Source organism: Aedes albopictus, chromosome 2 (assembly GCF_035046485.1).
Source record: "Aedes albopictus strain Foshan chromosome 2, AalbF5, whole genome shotgun sequence".
In the NCBI taxonomy this organism is placed as follows: Eukaryota; Metazoa; Arthropoda; class Insecta; order Diptera; family Culicidae; genus Aedes; species Aedes albopictus.
Window position 1 is genome coordinate 318,493,113 of NC_085137.1, and position 20,603 is coordinate 318,513,715.

General features: G+C 40.6%; 2 protein-coding genes across 3 annotated transcripts in view; both read left to right on the top strand.

Annotated features, from left to right (window-relative positions):
• The window catches only part of LOC134288220 (uncharacterized), an 837,108-nt gene that overhangs the window by 352,349 nt on the left and 464,156 nt on the right, over positions 1-20,603 (top strand). The gene's annotated exons all lie outside the window — the stretch shown is intronic.
• On the top strand, positions 13,000-19,330 carry LOC134288836 (uncharacterized). Its single transcript, XM_062854728.1, has 3 exons — positions 13,000-13,004; positions 13,100-19,096; positions 19,154-19,330. Exons 1-2 carry the CDS (start codon positions 13,000-13,002, stop codon positions 18,636-18,638), a joined length of 5,544 nt encoding a protein of 1,847 aa, XP_062710712.1. The 3' UTR covers positions 18,639-19,096; positions 19,154-19,330.

The following is a 20,603-nucleotide window of genomic DNA, read 5'->3' on the forward strand; positions in this document are numbered from 1 at the left end:
GAGGACGGCAACCAATGCACTATTCTTGAAGCATTGAACTGATTAGACTGATTGTGGGCTTCGTGGCCGAGCGGTTAGCGGCGGCAGTCGTTTAGGTGTCTCGTAAGCCTCGGAGTGTGGGTTCGATTCCCGCTCCAGTCGGGGAAAACTTTTCGTCGAACGGAAAATTCTCCACTGGACCACTGGGTGTTATATGTGTTGTCCGTTGTCGAATGTTTGTAATGTTCAGTCTGTAGAGGCCGCAAGGTCGAAGACGGTGTAATTGTCTTTTAAGGGTCTGTTCAATAGTAAATCAATGCAGTCACTTTGTGATAGGTTTCCGAAACTGCAGATATTCAGGAAGCTGGAAAATGGTGAAGCGACAATCTGGAAAGAGCGTCCAACTCTGGGTCACACAAGTTCCTACCTCATGCTTTCATGAAACAGTGGCAATAACAGCGCAAGAGAGTGACGAATGAAAAGAACGCCGCCAGACGTCGAGTGGCCGGTACCCGTCTAAACGGAAAAACCGTCGCAGCAAGAAACGGCAGCACGAAAAGAGAGTGATTACTGAAGCGCAGGACAGCATGGATCGGAACGATATGCGGAGGTTTTATGCAACTGTCAACTGTGCCCACTATGTGCAATGACCGGGCAGGAAATTGGATGACAGACAAAAAATCGACGGATCAGATGTTCAACCTGCGAAAAATCTAAGACAAAATTCGAAAGTACAACTTGCAGACTCATTACACTAGTTTACAAAATAAATCGAAAGTCGTTATTTTCTGTCAACGACTAAAATTGTTGAAGCACAAATTAGCGCTTATTTCGAAAACGTGCTTCAAAATATTTTAAGTAGAACAGTTTTAAAGTTTTAGCTCAATATTTAGTTTTACAACTTTTTAAAATATGGAATTAACTTAAATTCAAATATCTTGCGTTTTGTTCAACCAATTTCAAATTTTTTACCATAAATAAAGATCTGAATATAATACCATTCGATCATCTGAATGCAGGATTTGCGTCAGATTGATGCAATTCAAGATATTGGCGAGTTTTAGGGACAATCTCCTTAAATTTTAGCAAAATTACCAAAAATATATGAAGAAATGCATTTATTTTTTTTCAATAAGAAAAAAAAACAATTCAAAAATTCTTTCACATTGTTTATTTGACATATCACATGTAGGCGAGTTAGCTAAATCGGAGCATTGGTTACGGAAAATGAGGTGTGTGAAGTGAGCGTCTTTGCTTAAAAATAGAACAAAAATCGATTTCAAATCATCAATTTCAATTGATCATCAATGGTAAGCTGAAAAAAAAAATCTGCTCTACTGTATTTTTTCCCTTCGCGTTTTCGAACTCCGGCCATGATTGTACACCAAAAATGATCATCAGCTTACCGAGTTCAAAAATACCGTAAACTAGTGTTATCTGTGTATTGATTTTAAAGCAGCAAATGATTCAGTGAAAATAAATTAGCTTTGACAGATAATGTCAGAACATGGTGTTATGGCGAAACGGATTAGGCTGATACACGCAACGCTGGGTGGATCAGAATCGAGTATTCGAATTGAAAACGAAGTGTCCACTTTGTTTGTGAACTGAATGGATTGAAACTCTTATTTATTTATTTATTTAGATTGAAACTCTTACAAAGTATTGTTTAACATTACACTCGAAAAAGCGATTGGATGGTCTGGCGTGCAGAGGAAAGGTGCTATCAGTACACATACAGTCATAAATATTATTTGGCTTTGCAACTACGACGAAGTACATGATTGCAGGTAGATATCGGGGCAGGTCTATTGGGCTTGATTTAAAGGGATGTGTTTGAAATCGTTGAGGAATTGGTGTTTATACGAACACTTGTGACATGTAACAATGGCGTTCCCGTGATGTTTGTTTGACGTTTGCGTGAAATTAGTGACATAGAGGTTTGAAGCACCGGGCTAACGATAAAAAATCATAGGTTCGAATCCTATCACAACAATTGATCATTTTTTCACAAATTTATCTCTCAATTTGTCAATAGAACGCATTTCAAAACGACTTCAAATGCTTTAAGTTTTTAAGTCTATTTCAGACATACTGGCCGACTGGTATAACCATAAAAAGGACAATAAATTAATTGTGAAAAGGCGTATTGCATCTGATAATAGGTGGCTTAAATGTAATTGTAATTGTAATTGTAATTGTAATTATAATTGCTCAGTCCACACCCTGGCCGACAACTGTCAGCCCATCTGCTTGTAGGCAGATGTGGACCTACTAAGCCTCCCCCGTTAACATGTCCTACACCGAATTAGCACACCGGGATCTTCCACAGGCAGGCGCTGGCGTTACCAGTCCCAACAAGTGTCAGATACATTAAATAGATGGGGTAGAGGATATAGGAAGATGTGGGAATAGGATGGGAAGAGGTAGAAAATGAAGAGATAGTAGAGAGGTTTCGATTTTGTTGCTAAAACGAGAAAAAGAAAGAATGATAAAGAACATTAGCGATATGTTCATAGATTATGATTTGGTCGATAATTTCTCATCTATTTTGTTTCCATATCGTTGCATCGGTGACCATTTTCATCGCCTTTCTAGTTTTTGTTAGGGCCATCTCGCGTTTTTTCGTCATGTCCTCTTTGCCGGTTGGCGACGTTCGGGATGTAAGTAGAAAAGCATGCATTTAATATGATTAGTACGACAGTAATTGTGATTGCTCAGTACTTCCAGCCCATTTGTCCGCAGTACATATCAGGCATCCCGTTTTAACAAGTCCTACACAGAATTAGAAACCCGAATCTCCCACAGACAGTCCTAACTAGTGTCAGATAAGTTCAATTGAGGATAGGAAGCGACGAAATGAGAAGACAGTAGAGAAGGTTTGGTACATTGGTAGCTGTGTTCATGTGATGTTTGTCTGACATTGAAAAACTATTTTCCGTAGGTGTTTAACTCTCTACCCCAAATTTAATACCGGAAAAATATCTGATCAGATGTATAGTTTGGCAATTCTATGTCCATACATCTTTTATTAAGAAGGAATAATGTTTTTTACTGTTATAAAATAATTCCGTTAAAGGGCAGCTAATGCATTGTAATCCAGAATAAACCTACAGAAAATGTCCCAATAAAAAGTTAACACTAAATCAACTAACTACACAAACTAAAAAGTGTTATTATATTTTACCAATGATTTCATCCTAATCTTGACCCTAACATAGTTATGCGCTTAGTTGGACAATGACCAAAAATAGTGTTGTTTCGACAATAGTCACATACTATGCCCTACGACATTGACGATTCTATTGTCTATGGCTCACCTATTTAGCGCCACCCAGCAGGGACTTGGTCTGGTACCCAATTCAGTATATCCGCTCCACGTAATGTACCGTACCTCTTTCGATTTGTGATATATTACGCGGAACATTACTCTCTTCATTCGGATAGCGGCTATGTAACCCATTGGATTAAAAGCCTCCATCCAACATGAAGCGATTAATCGGAGACTGAAGACTCTATACCAAATTTGGCTCAGAGACAGGTAATCAGTGAAGTCAGTTTTTCTCGTCTGTCAGAGACGATTGATACGTATTAAGACAAACTTTCCACTGCATCTGCCAGCAATAATCGGTGATCGATCAACATTTCGAGTACCTTGGGGTAGGTACTCGAAATGTTGATCGATCACCGAAGAATGCCAAGGATTACCGCTCATGCTTTACAATACAGTTGGAAAAACTAGAGCAACACCTGGCCACAATGATGCATAAAGCACTAAAGCGGACCGGAAGTGTCGGTGAGCCAGCCCCACCATAATAGGTGGCTTAAATGGACCCAAAATTGCAACTTTTAGAAGCCGCTGATGTGGAAAAGCATCAAATACCTATTTCAATGTAAAAAATGACAAGGAATCAAATGGTGGTGGTCTCGTTTTGTGCAGACCACGGGAAAGGTCCCATTTCGCCCCATTTTGCCCTTTTTTGCACTATTTTAATGCATAACATAACAAAGTAGCAAAGATAAACCTCTGCCGCCGACATATAACCCGGGAAAACGTTAAATACTATAGTAGATGTTGTTCTCAATTGAAGTGGAACATTTCCGTGCTGACCAGATCACTATGACGCCCCATTTTGCCCCACGCTACTTATTAATTATGAAAAAACTAGTTTTATCCATGGATTTTCAAGCAGTTTTCGATGTTTCCATTCAAATCATAGCAATCATGATGCAAATACTCGTGAACAACTGGATAGAGTTGATTTCCACTATGGCAGAGCACGAGTTGTGGCTTACTTTGCCCCAAGTCTCCCTTATTTTCATGTTTCGGTGCTAAATTTTACCAAAAAGCATATGAAGATCTCCGCTAACGATCTGTATCTATAAAAAAAAGTTCAATATTTCAGCGAAGGTGATCCACAATGAGGGTGGAACATTTTCATGTTGCCCATATCACTATAATGTCCCATTTTGCCCCATTTTCCTTAAAATTATTAAAATGCGTTTTTTTAAGTTCTCATGATGTATTCGAAGCTTCCGTGCAAATCATAGCAATCATGATGCAAATAATCTTTAAAAAAAACTAGATAGAGTTGTTTTTCACCATGAAAGAGCACGAGATGTGACCTATTTTGCCCCAATTTACTCTAATTTTGATGATTCGGTGCCAAATGAAGAAAGCATATGAAGATCTCCGCTGATGATCTATCCATGAAAAACGTTCAATATTTTAGCAACGATTATCCACCACGAGGGTAGAGCATTTTCAAGTTGCCCATATCACGATAATGTTCCATTTTGCCCCATAATCCTTCAAAACTATGGAAAATTAGTTTTTTCATATATTTTCAAGCTGTTTTCGAAGTTTTCATGCAATTACATGCAATTATGATGCAAATACTCTTAAATAAAACTAAATAGAGTTTATTTTTACCATGGATGAGCAAGGGATGTGACCTATTTTACCCCAGTTCATTCTAATTTTCATGTTTCGTTGCCAAATTTGACCAGAAAGCATATGAAGGTCTCCGTTGATGATCTACATCCATTATTATTCTAGCAAAGATTATCTGCAACGAATATGGAACATTTTCATGCTGCCCATATCATAATAATGTCCCATTTTAACCCATATTCCCTGAAAAATTAGTTTTGATAGGTTTTCAAGCTGTTTTCGAAGTTTCCATGCAAATTATGTCAATCACGATTCAAATACTTTTAAGAAATGAGATAAAGTTGATCTCCACCATGTAAAACACGGAATGTGACCTATTTTGACCCAATTCAGTCTAATTTCCAAAACATATTAATGCCAATGTGAATTTGAGTAAAATAGATCACACTTCGTGTTTTACCATGGTGGAAATCAAGTCTATCTAGGACATAAACGTGGCGACGCGAATCAAGGAAACGTCTCCATATTGATGTTCCAAAGCTTTTTATTCTTCTTCTTCTTCTTCTTCTTCCTCTTCTTCTTCTTCTTCTTCTTCTTCTTCTTCTTCTTCTTCTTCTTCTTCTTCTTCTTCTTCTTCTTCTTCTTCTTCTTCTTCTTCTTCTTCTTCTTCTTCTTCTTCCTCTTCTCGCTGTCCTCGCTGGGACTTGCCTGCCTCGCTTCAATTTAGTGTTCTTTGAGCACTTCCACAGTAATTAATTGAAAGGCTCTCTTTGCCTGCCATTGCATGAATTTCATTATTGTGAAGCAAGGACAATGATACTCTATTCCCAGGGAGTCGAGAAAATTTCCCCTACTGGAACGGGAATCGAACCCGCCGTTTCCAGATTGGCAATCCATAGTCTTAACCACTACGCTAACTGGAGACCCCTAAGCTTTATTTACAAGGCTAATAGAACACTCCGTGAAAACCTTCGCGGTCTATTGTCGATTCCTTACTTCTCGAATTCCTGGGAAGATAATTGATAAATTCCTTGAGGCTATGGTTGCTTCCTGGTGAAATTTTCACGTGACGTGACTGCCCAAAGAGAATTACCTTGGTGCACTTGACAAGGCTTTGCGTTGCATCAAGTGCATCGCGGTGTATGATCTGAAATCCTCTCTCTAAAGGTTTTTAGGCGAATCGTGTAATGAGTCATATGAGAAAAAAGTCTTCATTGCCGAATTCATTACTAAATATTCTGCTTCATGATATTATGACTACAAGTCAATATCATGACATTAATGATTGTTAACATACATATTTGTGACCCTTTTTTATGAAGAAATCATGGTTGTCATGGTATGGCAAACCTTTTCTTGTTTTCAGTTAACAGTATCATGACACTGAGTCATAATTTATGGTCATAGTTAATAATATCTGTAGCGTTAAGTTAGGTCAGAATCGTAGTGTGAAGTAGGAACCCAGCTCAGTAATATATGCAGCTGGAGGTAAGTGAATATGTTTTGAATGCAAAATTTATATTTCTTAGAAAATATTTGTTTCCATTTTTTTTTAATTGCAATTTTATTCACACTGATTTGAATTTCTGAAAAATTAAAATCATTTTCAACCTTTTTGTGAGAACTCTATGTCTGAATGCTCGAATGCTGACCACTCATCCTCTGGTATAGCCGTCTGCATGAATCTCAGATAGAAAAAAGTCTTTCATTTAAGTTAAAATACACGTTAATAAAAATTAAAAAATAACCTACATATGGAATATTGAGAAAAAAGTTACAAATAACTATAAATCATGAATCAAAAATACTAGTTTAACGAATAAGGTGAATTAAATCACAACCCGAGCAAAGTCTAACAATAAAATGATAGCAAATGAAAAACACGATTTATAATCAACAGCAAATTAATATCACATTTTTAATATCGATTTGTCTTTATTAAATTTCGTATTTTGATATCTTTTTGCTGTCTTTTCTAATTAGTATAAATATATAATATAGTTTTGAAGTTATTTCAAAACTTATAGCCAATTTTGTGTAATACATCAAATGATATACCATACATCTTATTAACCCTCTAATACCCAACCCCGCCTTTAGACGGGGTATAGTTTGAGCATTTTTGTAATTTTTGTTTCGTGGGAAATCAAAATGTTTATATTTTTGGCTGATATTTAGGACTGTTTTGTATATCTCACAATGGTTTTTGGTGTATTTTAAAGCGTATTTACATTTTTTTTTAAATCATTGAAAAATTGATGTTTTGGTCACCTTTTAGAAGTCATTGTTTATTTTGTATTGAATCGCTACAATTAACATATTTTAAATTTTTCCCAAACCATTCTATCCTTGTTTAATAGTTTAAGGGGATCGAATACACTCTAAAATTATTTTCCTTAAAATTACACGGAAGATAAAATTTTATATGATAAAAATTTAAAATAAAAATATTTCAACAATAATCATAAAATCTCAAAATTTTTTCATCCCGAAAAATCCGCACCCCAAATAGGCTTCCAGGAAAAATATAAAAGTGTGGGGATGTTCAAAAATAAAAATTAGAAAAATCAGAAACTGATATTCACGAAATCGAGAATTAAAAAGAATCATCTTCCAAAACATGTTTAAATCGATTTTAGATGACAAAAAATGATATTTAGATCAAAATCAAAAATTTGGGTATTAGAGGGTTAAATACATTAAGGTTTTCATATTACCCGAAAAACCTTCTCATTTGACGATTTTTTTTTCCATTTTTTCGAACTGATAACAAAAACTGTTATCAATTTGCTATCAGTGATAGCAGGAGCTGTATTCAGCTTGTTTTTACATGAACATTTTTCTGCTTTAATTTTTGATGGTTTAATCGTTAAAATGGCCAAATCAACAACAACCTCAGTTATCATAATTTGCAATATCACAACATCAAAATTAGTTCTTAGTTTCCTGTCAGACTTTGCTCGGGAAATGTACGTCATGATTCTAGAGTACATACGTTATTACATCATGGGGGCTATCCATTTATCACGTAAGGGAATTTTCACGATTTTTTGACACTCCTATAGGGGGGACCCTTATAAGATTTTTTGTATGAGAGCCCAAATATTTTTGTATGGCGCGTAAGATTTTTCAAACCCCCCTCCCCCTATAAACACTTACGTTATTAATGGACAGCCCCATGATTCAATTTGCCTTTTTTGCCAAATGAATGAAACCAGAATCAGAAATGACAAGTAGTAGTTCCAAGCCTGTGCACAAGGGAGGGGTTTTGGGGGTCAAACCCCTCCCATTGCCGATGTTCCATATACTAGGCGCCCCTCCACCCTTTGAATAAATAAGGAAAAACTCTTCCCTTGACGCCTTTTTTGTGCACGGACCTGAGTAGTTCCACCAATAAGGCTTATAGGTTTATATACTTAAGTTATAGTTCTACAGTACATGCGTCATGATTTTATGATACAATTTATCGTCGAGACTATGTTACGGAAAAAATGATTGATAATATCATGATTTTTTTATGGTGTATTGTCATAGCATTTATAGCGAAATCATGACTTATTTTGACAGTTTCGAGTTTGGAATGTGTTCCCGTGTACTATAGGAATCTCTGGTGGAATTCCTAGAGCAGATTGTGTAAGCCAAAATTGAACATTACTAGTAGTCTAGCAAAATGATTTCAAAATCTTTTCAGCAGACAAGTTTGAATAAATAAGATATTATTAGAGACAACCATGCTGTAAATTTGATGAAATGTATTTCACTTATCGCCACATGGGGTAAGGGAAATTATTGTTAACAAAAAAAATTGACTGGCAGTTTTGGATTTCGGCTTCGACCGTATTTGGTTTTAGATTTGATATTTTGTTATCTTCGCCGACGTTCCGGTTCTCTGATCAAGGCTTGATTATTATTACTATAAACAGTGTTGTAATCATTTAGCTTGTTTTCATGTAAACTGTTAATTTTGTGTTTTCTGGAGCAAGCCACGACGACGTGCAATTTTTGCTTTCTTCCCTCTCCGTCCTTATCGGTTATAAAGAATTAAATTTGAGTTTTAATTCAAATATTAATTCCCACTGCACTAACGTAACTTGAGTTATGAAAATACTTTATAGATTTTTTAATGACATTTCCTGTATAGTATGGTATTCCTTTTTTTTCTAAATGTTTCGTTTCAGAGTTTGCAAGATATTTCAGCGGTAGATGACATTTTTATTCAAGATTACGATTTTTGACCCATTTTCAAGATTTGGCTCTGCTATGGATTTATGCCGTTTGAGCCTTTATTATAAGTTATTATATTACCTTTGTAAATGTTTTGTGAAAAGATAAAGAGGTTTTATGCCTTTTTGAGAACGATTTCATAAAGAGAAAAAGGAAACCACTCAAAGGGGCTTTTCTCTCTTTCTAAATTTTTGTTAAAAATAAAACTGAACTAAACTAACGTAACTTGAGTCAATTGTTCACCGCAAGTGAGCAAATAAACGATCAAATGTCTAGTTGATAATATAAAGTAGAAAAACAGAGCAACGTCTGATAATTCAATTACCGTCCTGTCCGGCATTAGAATAACTAGCCACAGAAGTTCAATGTCGCGACAGTTCGTGTGACTAACATCTAGTTGTCAAATAAATTTTGTTTACCAAAACAAAAGATCCTCTACAAGATGGACACTTAAAAATAATGAATTACTGCAATTAAAGTTATCAACATAATTAAATACGAAAAGTGACTACAGCGCCATTGGAGTTCTAGTGTATTTCTATTTGTCCGGCCTTAAAATCGTTAAAACGACACAAACACATTAGCTTTGTTATACCAAATATTGTTTTATTTTCATAGACATTACTCAAGCCCTTAACCCTAGCAGCTTGTTGGGGTCAATGACCCAGACAGGCACGCTGAACGTGCACTACGACATCGTGATGCGTCTAGCTCAACATCTTAGAAAGATTAAAAATATATTTTATCATCAAAAACTAATCAACTTTCAAACTGATTGTTTGGATAAGATCCCTACCATCCATTTTGCCGGCTGCTCTACATCACCTGCCTAGCTCATCTGATCCATTGTTTCTAGTCAACAACACAACGTAGTCTAGTCCAGTTAAGTGGAGTGTACACTTAGTTAAGTAAATAAAATGTGAATTCTAACAAATGTTTTACTAACTGGAAAAAATGTTGTCTTGAGCCAATCCTACCACTTGTTCGATTACTGATATTTTGAACCATCCCTTTGAGGTATAGGCAAAATAACGGTTGTAAAACTGACGAATTGCCATTTCTTCTATCGTTGGAAAGAGATGTAGAAAAGCCGTAAAAAACTGAATGATTATAAGCTCAGCTAAGCTTGGCTAAGACTGACTGTAAACGAGATTATTTGTTTGCACGGGTCGTTTTTTGAACCTATTGACTTGATTTTTCGTATACGGATAGTACTGACCATGTCTCCCTATGTACAAATTTTCATTTGGTTGAAAATTAAGGCCAAAAATTGACCCGTGCTAAGTCATTCGGTCGCCTTTTGGCCAAATGCCATTTGACCGAACGCCATTTGGTCAAAAGGGTCATTTGACCGAATGCCATTTGTCCTTATGCCGTTTGGCATTGAAGAAATGATTAACTTAGTGATCCTGCACTTTTTTTAACACCCTATGATTTGAAGAAGGAAAAATCTCTAGAAAATATTAGCTTCAATGCTAAATAATCTTTGAATGGTAAAATTAGAAAAAATGGCCTATGATTAAAAGAAGGAAATACAGTGGGGACCCGATTATGTCTACCCCCGATTTTGTCAGCTTTTTGACCCGATTTTGTCAGCCTTTTTTTGAAGTAAAAAAAATAATTTGTATTTCATTCAGAATTTCAATGAACAAAACTCGTGTAACTTTTGAAAACGGCCAAACTTTTTTTTTGTAAACTAACACATAGAGGCAATTTTAGCACCCAACCCTTGCCAATGTTTTAAACCAATATTGTTTTTTCCAGCTCTCTCTCTTCTTGGCGTAACGTTCCAACTGAAACACAGCCTACTCCTCAGCTTAGTATTTTATGAGAACTTTTATAATTTTTAACTGAGATCCCCTACAGCCAATGTTTATTTTGCATTTGTACATATATCGTGTGGTAGTCATGAAGATAGGTATACACAAGGTAGTTAAGGAAATGTCGATTATGAAATGAATTCTGAGCTAACCGGGAATCAAACTCATCACCCTCAGCATGGTTTTGCCGATTGCACGTGCGCTTACCACATCGGCTATATGGGCATAAAGACTATAGATAGTAGAGTAAACATAGATCCGCTAAGATGAATCCGTTGTATCCAAACGAACTGTCAAAATCTGTATCCAAACGAGCATGACGTCACGATTTGGACAACATCAATGGAACGCATGACGTCATATTCAATCGTCGCACTTTTGAAAATTACTACTTACACGCTTGAAACATTTTAGTCAGCGGTGTCCGCGGATCTATGTTTACTCTACTATCTATAATAAAGACTATTCTTCTTAATTTCCTCTGGAACAGAACAAACAATAAATGCTGCCTGTTGTTGTGATTACAAGTCAATCCATTCTTTCCGGCATCTCTGGGATTTATCTAGGTTTACTTGTTTGGATCGATCCAGATATGCTAACATTTGAAAAGGGCACAACAATCATTTCAAATATTGGTGTTACGGATTGCGTCCGATAGGCCCTTTGGAACGGATCTACACTGAAGCGGCGCGTACGATAGACGACGCGCTGCGGTAAAATGTCATCGTTGACACGTCGTTGGCAGATGACTCAAGGATGACATCAGCGAAATAGAAGATAATGATAAACAACCTTGTGCAAGCGAAGAGCTAATGGTTAAGCTAAATTAATTAAAATCTAAATATTTCGTTCTACCTCTTTTGAAAACGTAGTAATGCATTTGTTATTCTAAGCTTATGAGACTAAAAGGTTTGTAGTGTTCAAAGTTCGTGTAATTAATTGAATTTCATGCAAATAACACTACAACAAAACATGCCCACATGTATGTTAATCAGTTCTTAAAATTACAGCCTAAAATCAGTATTATAACTACAAACTATCTAAATTCCTTAATTGTAACCTAATTAGTACGGATATGTAAGTACGGAATGCTATACTCTTATGCAATATCTAATTGAAATCTTAATCTAATAGCTTACGTAACCTTCATAAACGGCAGCAGGAATTCTTATTGGATTTTCATATAGTGAGGAAACTAATTTGTAAGTAGCTTAAATTTATCAATGAATTCGCTTTGTTTAATAAACTATCTTTCCAGTCGAGTTTTGCGGAAAATCCCGAACTGCGAAACAGTTTTTATTACACTCGAAAATTATCCAAGAAGATTCCGCGCAGTTATGAGCAGTTCAGGTAAGCATCCTACCGGTTGCTGTAAGGCGTGTAACCGCCCGAACAACGCCGAAGTTATGATCGCTTGTGACATTTGTGGAAGCCGTTTCCACCACACTTGTGCGGGAGTGCAATCGTCGACGTTGCTCAAGCCTTGGGGTTGTGGCTATTGCTCTAGCCGAGGCGACGGCACCAGCAGTTCAGCGATATCCGTCAGCTCTTCTAGTTCTAGTGCCCGATTACGTTTGAGGCAACTGGAAGAGTCGAAAGCACTCGACGACCGCCTTCTACTCCAGCAGGCTGAGCGAGAACGAGCTTTTCTAGCTGAAAAACACCAACTAGAGTCGGAAATCCAGGCAGAAAGACAGTTGAGGGGAAGTACATCAAGCTTTAGGAGCAGGCACAGTCGTCATAGCTACAAGAGTGAGATTCGAACGTGGATCAACCAGTCAACAGACACTCCAGGGAAGGCTGAGGGCCAACAAGCCGGTGCGTCAACATCAACCCCGCTTGCATCCACAGAAAACGTAGCGTTAGCGGTACCGGTCCAGCAAGTTGTCCCGCCAAGTCAATCGACCATTCTCCCGGATCATTCGACGGCAGTTCAAGAGATTGTCAGTCACCGTTCACTCTCCGAAGCAAACATCATCCAAGCCCCGGGCATTCATCCTCCGAACGCCCAAGGTCAAGCAAGCATTGTGGCTGTAGTTTCGGTAGCTGGCTGCGATCCGTTAGGAACAGCAACATTGACCAATGCTGTTACCACCCCTCCGTTCGCGCAGTTGATCTCAGCTCCGAATCACGACGTCTTCCAGCAAGACCAGCAGAAACCATCTCCACCATATCCGATCAGACGACAGCATCCACCGACGAATCAGTCAGGTCCAAAGGAACCAGCGTTGTCAGATGCGGAACCATTGGTGGGACGTCAGGTTCCTGCCCAAGCCTATGCTGAAGGAGAAGTTCATGCGGGAGCAATAGGTCCGCAGCAACAGAAGGTGCCCCAGCAAGTCCAACAGCCTAATCAACCTTTCCGCCCCAATACCGGTTACTACGTTCCGCCAGCCATGAACCTGAATACTCCAGCACATGCAGCTGTATCGTTTCCCGTACAGTGGCCACCAAATGCTAATGTGGGTTTCGTGGGTAATCGATACCCAACTGTCAGCCAGCATCCCGTGCCACCAGCCAGCGCGTGTTATCCCACAAGTTTCTACCAGCCACCATACAATGCTGGTCAGCCCACAGGTCCAATACCGACTTGGGGACCACTGAATGCAGCACATCAGCGGTCGAATACGGTGCAGGAAGCAACAATAAGAACCAACACGACGCAAGTTCAGCGGGAGCCTGGACATAACACTCAGCAGTCCTTTGCAGGCCAAGCTCCGAGCTTCTACCCTGCGCCAACTGCTGAAGGAGTTTTGAGTGCACAACATTTAGCCGCCCGTCAAGTTGTATCCCGCGATCTTCCCAGATTTTCTGGTGATCCCCTTGAGTGGCCAATGTTCATTAGCGCATATGAGTCCACGACGGCCATGTGTGGGATTCAGCCGGACGAGAACCTGGCCAGGCTTCAGAAATGCTTGGTAGGAGGCGCCAGGGAGAAAGTTCTTAGCATCCTAACGCTGCCGGCTGCGCTACCCGAGATTATTGAGACACTGCGGGAAGAATGTGGACGACCAGAACAGCTGGTTCATTGCCTCCTGGTAAAGATTCGACACGCTCCTGCTCCGAACGTTAACAAACTCGACACGTTAATTAACTTTGGCAGGGAGATCAGGAATTTGGTAACCTACATCGAAGCTGCAAATTTGCAGGATCATTTGTCGAATCCGATGCTATTGTCAGAACTTGTAGGGAAGTTGCCCCCAAGTCTTCGGCTAGATTGGGGGCTTCATACGCAGAAGGTTCCCCAAGTGACACTAAAAGCTTTTAGCGATTACGTCACGTCAATTAAGGCTGCTGCGTGCAAGGTTTCATTGCCAAATGAAAGCTGTCAGGAGGAAAGCCGTCGTGGAAAAAAGGAGAAAGGTGGTTTCGTCAATGCACACTCCATCGATGAGAAGCGTGTGACCGAGTGCAGTACGAGAAACACGAATAACACATCGTCTTCTAAGAAGGAGTTTCTGCCTAGGTCCGAAACCTTCAAACCCAAGCCATGCCCTGTTTGCAACCGGAACGATCACAAGCTTCGAGAATGTGAAAAGTTTATCGGCTTCAATGTGGATCAGCGTAAGCGTCTTGTCGGTGAAATGAAGCTGTGCCAACGTTGCTTAGGGAGCCACGGCAAATGGCCATGCAGAATGAAGCAGTCATGCGAGGTCGACGGCTGTGCAGAACCGCATCATAAACTTCTGCATCCCTCGAAACCGAAAACCAGCAGCAGCGTCCAACCAGCAGGTTCATCTGGTGTTATTTTCGCCCACTGTTCACGGCAAGCCGGCGTACTATTCAAGGTACTTCCCGTCATTCTCTCTAGTAACGGGAAATCCGTCTTGACCTTCGCTTTCCTGGATGACGGATCCAACCTCACGCTGATGGAAGAGGAAATTGCCGATGAGCTTGGATTGCAGGGTAACGTAAGTTCATTATGCATCCAATGGACCGGTAGCGTAACAAGGAAAGAACCGACCTCACGACAAGTTGAGCTGCGCATTTCTGGCGTCCATGGTGGACCGGAGTATACCATGTCCGAAGTCCAAACCGTGCCTCACTTGGATCTGCCTCAACAAAGCCTGGACTATGAGAAACTCTCCAAGGAATTCCCACACTTAAGGGGACTTCCAGTACGAAGCTTTTCGAATGCGGTGCCCAAGGTTCTTATTGGACTAGATAACGCGGCGTTGAAGCTGACACTGGACAAACGCGAGAGACGAAGCAAGGAACCAATAGCTGCCAAAACGAGACTTGGGTGGACGATTTTTGGAGGAGCACAAGGAGGACAACAACGGGCGGATCGCGTCATGCTACACGTATGCAATTGTAATGAAGACGAGACTCTTCACAATCTCGTCAACGACTACTTTTCGGTAGAAACCATTGGTGTTAACCCTACGATGCCTTTAGAGTCACCTGAAGATCAGCGAGCAAGGCAGATCTTGGCCCAAACTACTCGCCGCACTGACTCAGGAAGATTCGAATGCGGCCTGTTATGGAAAAGCGACGACTTCGAACTCCCTGATAGCTACAAAATGGCGGAACGACGGATGGTTTGTTTGGAGAAGAAGCTCGGAAAAGACCCAGCTCTGAAAATGAAGGTGTTAGAGCAGATTGACGAGTATCTGGATCGCGGATACGCCCACAAGGCTACTGAGGACGAGCTACGAGATTCCGACCAACGTCGGGTATGGTATCTTCCCATTGGCATCGTCCAGAATCCCCGGAAACCCGGGAAAGTACGAATTGTATGGGACGCGGCGGCACGCATCGGAAATACATCGCTCAATTCAATGCTGCTCACTGGACCAGACCTTTTGACTCCACTTCTGAAGGTCATGTACGGATTCCGGCAACGACAATATGCTGCAGTTGGAGACGTACGACAAATGTTTCACCAGCTGTTGGTTAGACAGGAAGACAGGCAGGCTCAACGTTTTCTATTCCGGACAGATCCGGAACAAGCACCGACAATCTACGTAATGGACGTCGTAGTTTTCGGAACATCGTGTTCTCCGTGTCTTGCTCAACATGTGAAGAATACAAACGCTGAGGAGTACAAGGAACTGTATCCAGATGCGGCCTCGGCAATCATCAACAAAACCTACGTCGACGATTTCCTGGATAGCAGAGACAGTATCGAAGAGATGGTCCGTATAGTCAACGAGGTGCGCTGGATTTTCGACCAGGCTGGATTCGAACTTCGAAACTGGCAGTCCAATTCCGAGGACGTTCTTCGACGGGTCGGGGCCGACATCAACGAAACTGCGAAATCCTTCACGGTGGAAAAATCTACGGTTGCCGAACGAGTCCTGGGAATGAGATGGGACCCCAAGGACGATTTATTCGTGTTCGATACACAATTTCGTGAAGATCTTCTACCGTTGCTGACAGGAGTCATCGTTCCTACTAAACGACAAGTTCTTCGCGTGGTTATGAGCCATTTTGATCCTCTGGGCATCGTAGCTACCTACACTGTGCACGGAAAAATCCTTATCCAGGACGTGTGGAGATCTCGCGTATCGTGGGATGATCCAATAACGGCGGAAGACTTCGAAAGCTGGCAGCGCTGGGTGAAACTAGTTCCAAACCTGACGCAGGTTGAAATTCCGCGATGCTACTTCCCGAACTATGACCCGGCCAGTTACGATTCTATTGAAATCCACGTTTTCGTCGACGCTAGCCTGAAAGCGTACTGCGCCGCAGCGTATTTTAGGATCATCGACAATGGCTCGCCACGTTGTGCCCTAGTAGCAGCAAAGACGAAAGTGACACCATTACAACCGCAATCAATTCCAAGAAATGAACTGAGTGCCGGAGTAATCGGAGTGCGACTGCTTAAAAGTGTTCTGGAGAATCACTCAATACCTGTCAAGAAACGGTACATGTGGACGGATGCAACGACCGTTCTGGCTTGGTTGAGAGTAGACCCACGAAATTATCGGCAATTTGTAGCTTTTAGAGTTGCCGAAATTCAGACAGAGACACGCGTGGAGGAGTGGCACTACGTACCATCGAGTTTGAACGTTGCGGACAAGGGTACAAAGTGGGGAAGTGGACCCTGCTTCGATCCAGCCAGTCCGTGGTTCACGGGACCTGAATTCTTGTATCGCGCAGAAAGTGAGTGGCCACGTCAACCAGCGAAGTTTGCGGAGCCACAGGAAGAAGTCAGAGTGGTCAATCACCACGCAGCAGTTTGCGATTTCGTCGTAGACTTCACGAAGTTTTCCAGTTGGGGAGATCTGCTCAAGAACATCGGCTACTTGTATCATTTCGTTCATCGTTGTCGATCATCACCAAGAGTGATGACCAAGAGCAGAGTTGCAGTCTTGGAGCAGAAAGATTATGCGGCGGCTGAAAGAAGTGTTTGGCGAGTTATCCAAAGTGTGGAGTATACCGGTGAAATCGCAACTCTTCTCAAGAATTCCGAGCTTCCCAGCGACAAACAGATGCCGTTGGAGAGAAACAGTCTGCTCAAAAAGCTGTCCCCATTTTTGGACGACGAAGGTGTGCTGAGGATGCGTAGCCGTATTAATGATGCTGCCATCTACTATTCCTACGACTTTCAAAACCCAGTGATCGTTCCAAGGAGAAATCACGTCACCGAACTGCTGATCTACAAGTATCATCAACGCTATGGACACGCTAACGCCGATACCGTCGTCAACGAGTTGCGGCAACGCTATTACATAGCCAGAGTTCGTTCCGTAGTGAAAAACGTAGTAAAGCAGTGTATGTGGTGCAAGGTTTATCGAGCGAAGCCGGCCGAACCAAGAATGGCGGATCTACCACATCCCAGATTGAAGCCTTACGTTCGTCCGTTCACATTTACAGGCCTGGACTACTTTGGGCCGTTGATAGTGAAGCATCGTCGGAGTAACGAGAAGCGGTGGGTAGCACTATTTACGTGTTTGACCGTGCGGGCTGTACACGTGGAAGTAGTGCATTCGCTATCAGCAGAAGCCTGTAAAATGGCGATTCGCCGTTTTATTTCCCGAAGAGGTGCTCCGCAGAAAATTTTCAGCGACAATGGCACTAACTTTCGAGGAGCCGCCCGCGAACTTGTCAATGAAACAAGAGCCATCAATCGGGAGCTTGCGGCTATATTCACCAACGAAGAAATCGAATGGGTTTTCAACCCTCCATCCGCTCCCCACATGGGTGGTGTGTGGGAGCGAAAGGTTCGCTCAATGAAAGAAGCGTTCAAATCATTGCACCACAGACAACATCTGAACGATGAGGAGCTTATGACCTTCTTAGCCGAGGCTGAAATGATGGTGAACTCCCATCCTCTAACATTTGTACCGTTGGAGGATTCGACAGAAGAAGCAGTTACCCCGAACAATTTCCTGTTGATGAGTTCGAGTGGGGCCAACACGTCATCGAGGATACCTGTTGATGAAGAGGTGCCTCTACGGCTAAATTGGAAGTTGATGCAACAGCTGTTAAATCAATTTTGGAAACGTTGGATCCAAGGATATCTTCCGACAATTGCTCGTCGGACCAAGTGGTTCAGCGATGTCCGCCCACTTCAAGTAGACGACCCGGTAGTCATCGTAGATGAAACTGTCCGAAATGGGTGGTTACGAGGCCGAGTTGTGAAGATCTACCCGGCAAAGGATGGTCAAGTGAGGAAAGTCGATGTCCAGACGTCTTCAGGAGTGTTCCATAGACCAGCGATCAAAGTGGCATTGCTGGATATTCTACAGGGTAGTAAGGCCATTCAAGGGTAAGGCATTACGGGTCGGGGTGTTACGGATTGCGTCCGATAGGCCCTTTGGAACGGATCTACACTGAAGCGGCGCGTACGATAGACGACGCGCTGCGGTAAAATGTCATCGTTGACACGTCGTTGGCAGATGACTCAAGGATGACATCAGCGAAATAGAAGATAATGATAAACAACCTTGTGCAAGCGAAGAGCTAATGGTTAAGCTAAATTAATTAAAATCTAAATATTTCGTTCTACCTCTTTTGAAAACGTAGTAATGCATTTGTTATTCTAAGCTTATGAGACTAAAAGGTTTGTAGTGTTCAAAGTTCGTGTAATTAATTGAATTTCATGCAAATAACACTACAACAAAACATGCCCACATGTATGTTAATCAGTTCTTAAAATTACAGCCTAAAATCAGTATTATAACTACAAACTATCTAAATTCCTTAATTGTAACCTAATTAGTACGGATATGTAAGTACGGAATGCTATACTCTTATGCAATATCTAATTGAAATCTTAATCTAATAGCTTACGTAACCTTCATAAACGGCAGCAGGAATTCTTATTGGATTTTCATATAGTGAGGAAACTAATTTGTAAGTAGCTTAAATTTATCAATGAATTCGCTTTGTTTAATAAACTATCTTTCCAGTCGAGTTTTGCGGAAAATCCCGAACTGCGAAACAGTTTTTATTACAATTGGCTTTTCCCTTCCTTCTGAGCACATGGCCCATTTTTCATGTAATCTCTGACCAGTAACAGATAGAGCAAACTCCCTTCTGTCTGATAACGAGACAAGTTTGCATAAATAAATTGAAATACGCCTAGACGGGGTGGAAGAAGTTGAGACATGCAATGGTTGTTCCGCCCTTTTCTACATGTTGGTCTAGATTTATTATGAGATTTGTATTGTAGATTTCCTGCTTGGATTGCTTAAAAATTGCTGTAAGAGGTGTATTCATAAGAAACCCCTAAGGAATTCGAGATGGGATTCCCCCAAAAATTCTTGCTGCGATTCCTTCAAGAACTTTTGCGTGGTTTCTTGTAAGAATTTTTGCTGGTATTTTTCCAAGAATTCCGCCGGAAATTTTTGAAGGCATTCTTCCGGGAATTTTATAACGATTCATTAAAGTGTGTCTCTATAAGATTTTCTCAGGCATTCCTCCTGTGATTTCCCCAGAAGCTTTTCTTGAGACTTGTTCTGGAACTCCTGCTAGGATTCCTCCAAAAGTTTTGCTGATATTCTGACAGACAGCATTTTTTTCTCAAAAAATTTCTACGTGAACTCCTACAGCGATGTATCCAGGGGTTTCTCCAAAGATTTTTTTTTCAATAATTCCTCCTACAATTGCTACGTGGATTTATCCAGGGATTTTCCTAGCGATTTTTTCAAGACATCCTGCTGGCATTTCTCCATACATATCTGTTTGGATAGTCCTGGAACTTCTCCTGAAGCACAAATTTTCCAAGTGGAAGAGAACGTGTCCCTTTTTTCAGGGATACCTCTTGGTATTTCTTTACGAAAATCCCTTTGGAAAATTTTATTGGAAACTCTTCTGGAATTCATGCTAGAATTTAACAATTCATTTCTACTATGGATACTCCTTAAACTGTTCCAGATATTTCCCCAGTACTTTTTTTTCAGGAATTCCTCCATGGATTTCTCAAGGAGATTTCATCAAAGATTGCAATAAGGATTCTTTCAATGATTTTTCAGAAAATGCTAAAGAAATGCCTCTAGAGACTTCTACGGAAATTGCAGTAAGGATTCTTTCAGAAATTACTTAAGGGATTTATCCGGAGATCCTGTAAAGGTTTTTGCAGAAACTACTTACGGGATCCCTTCGGGAATGTCTTGAGGATTACGTTCCGTATATCCTCGGGTAGATCCTCTAAAAATTTCCCCGAAAATTCCTTCAAAGATTTCTCCAGATATTCTTTAGAGATAAGGCTCTGGAAATTAAAATGCCTTTATTTT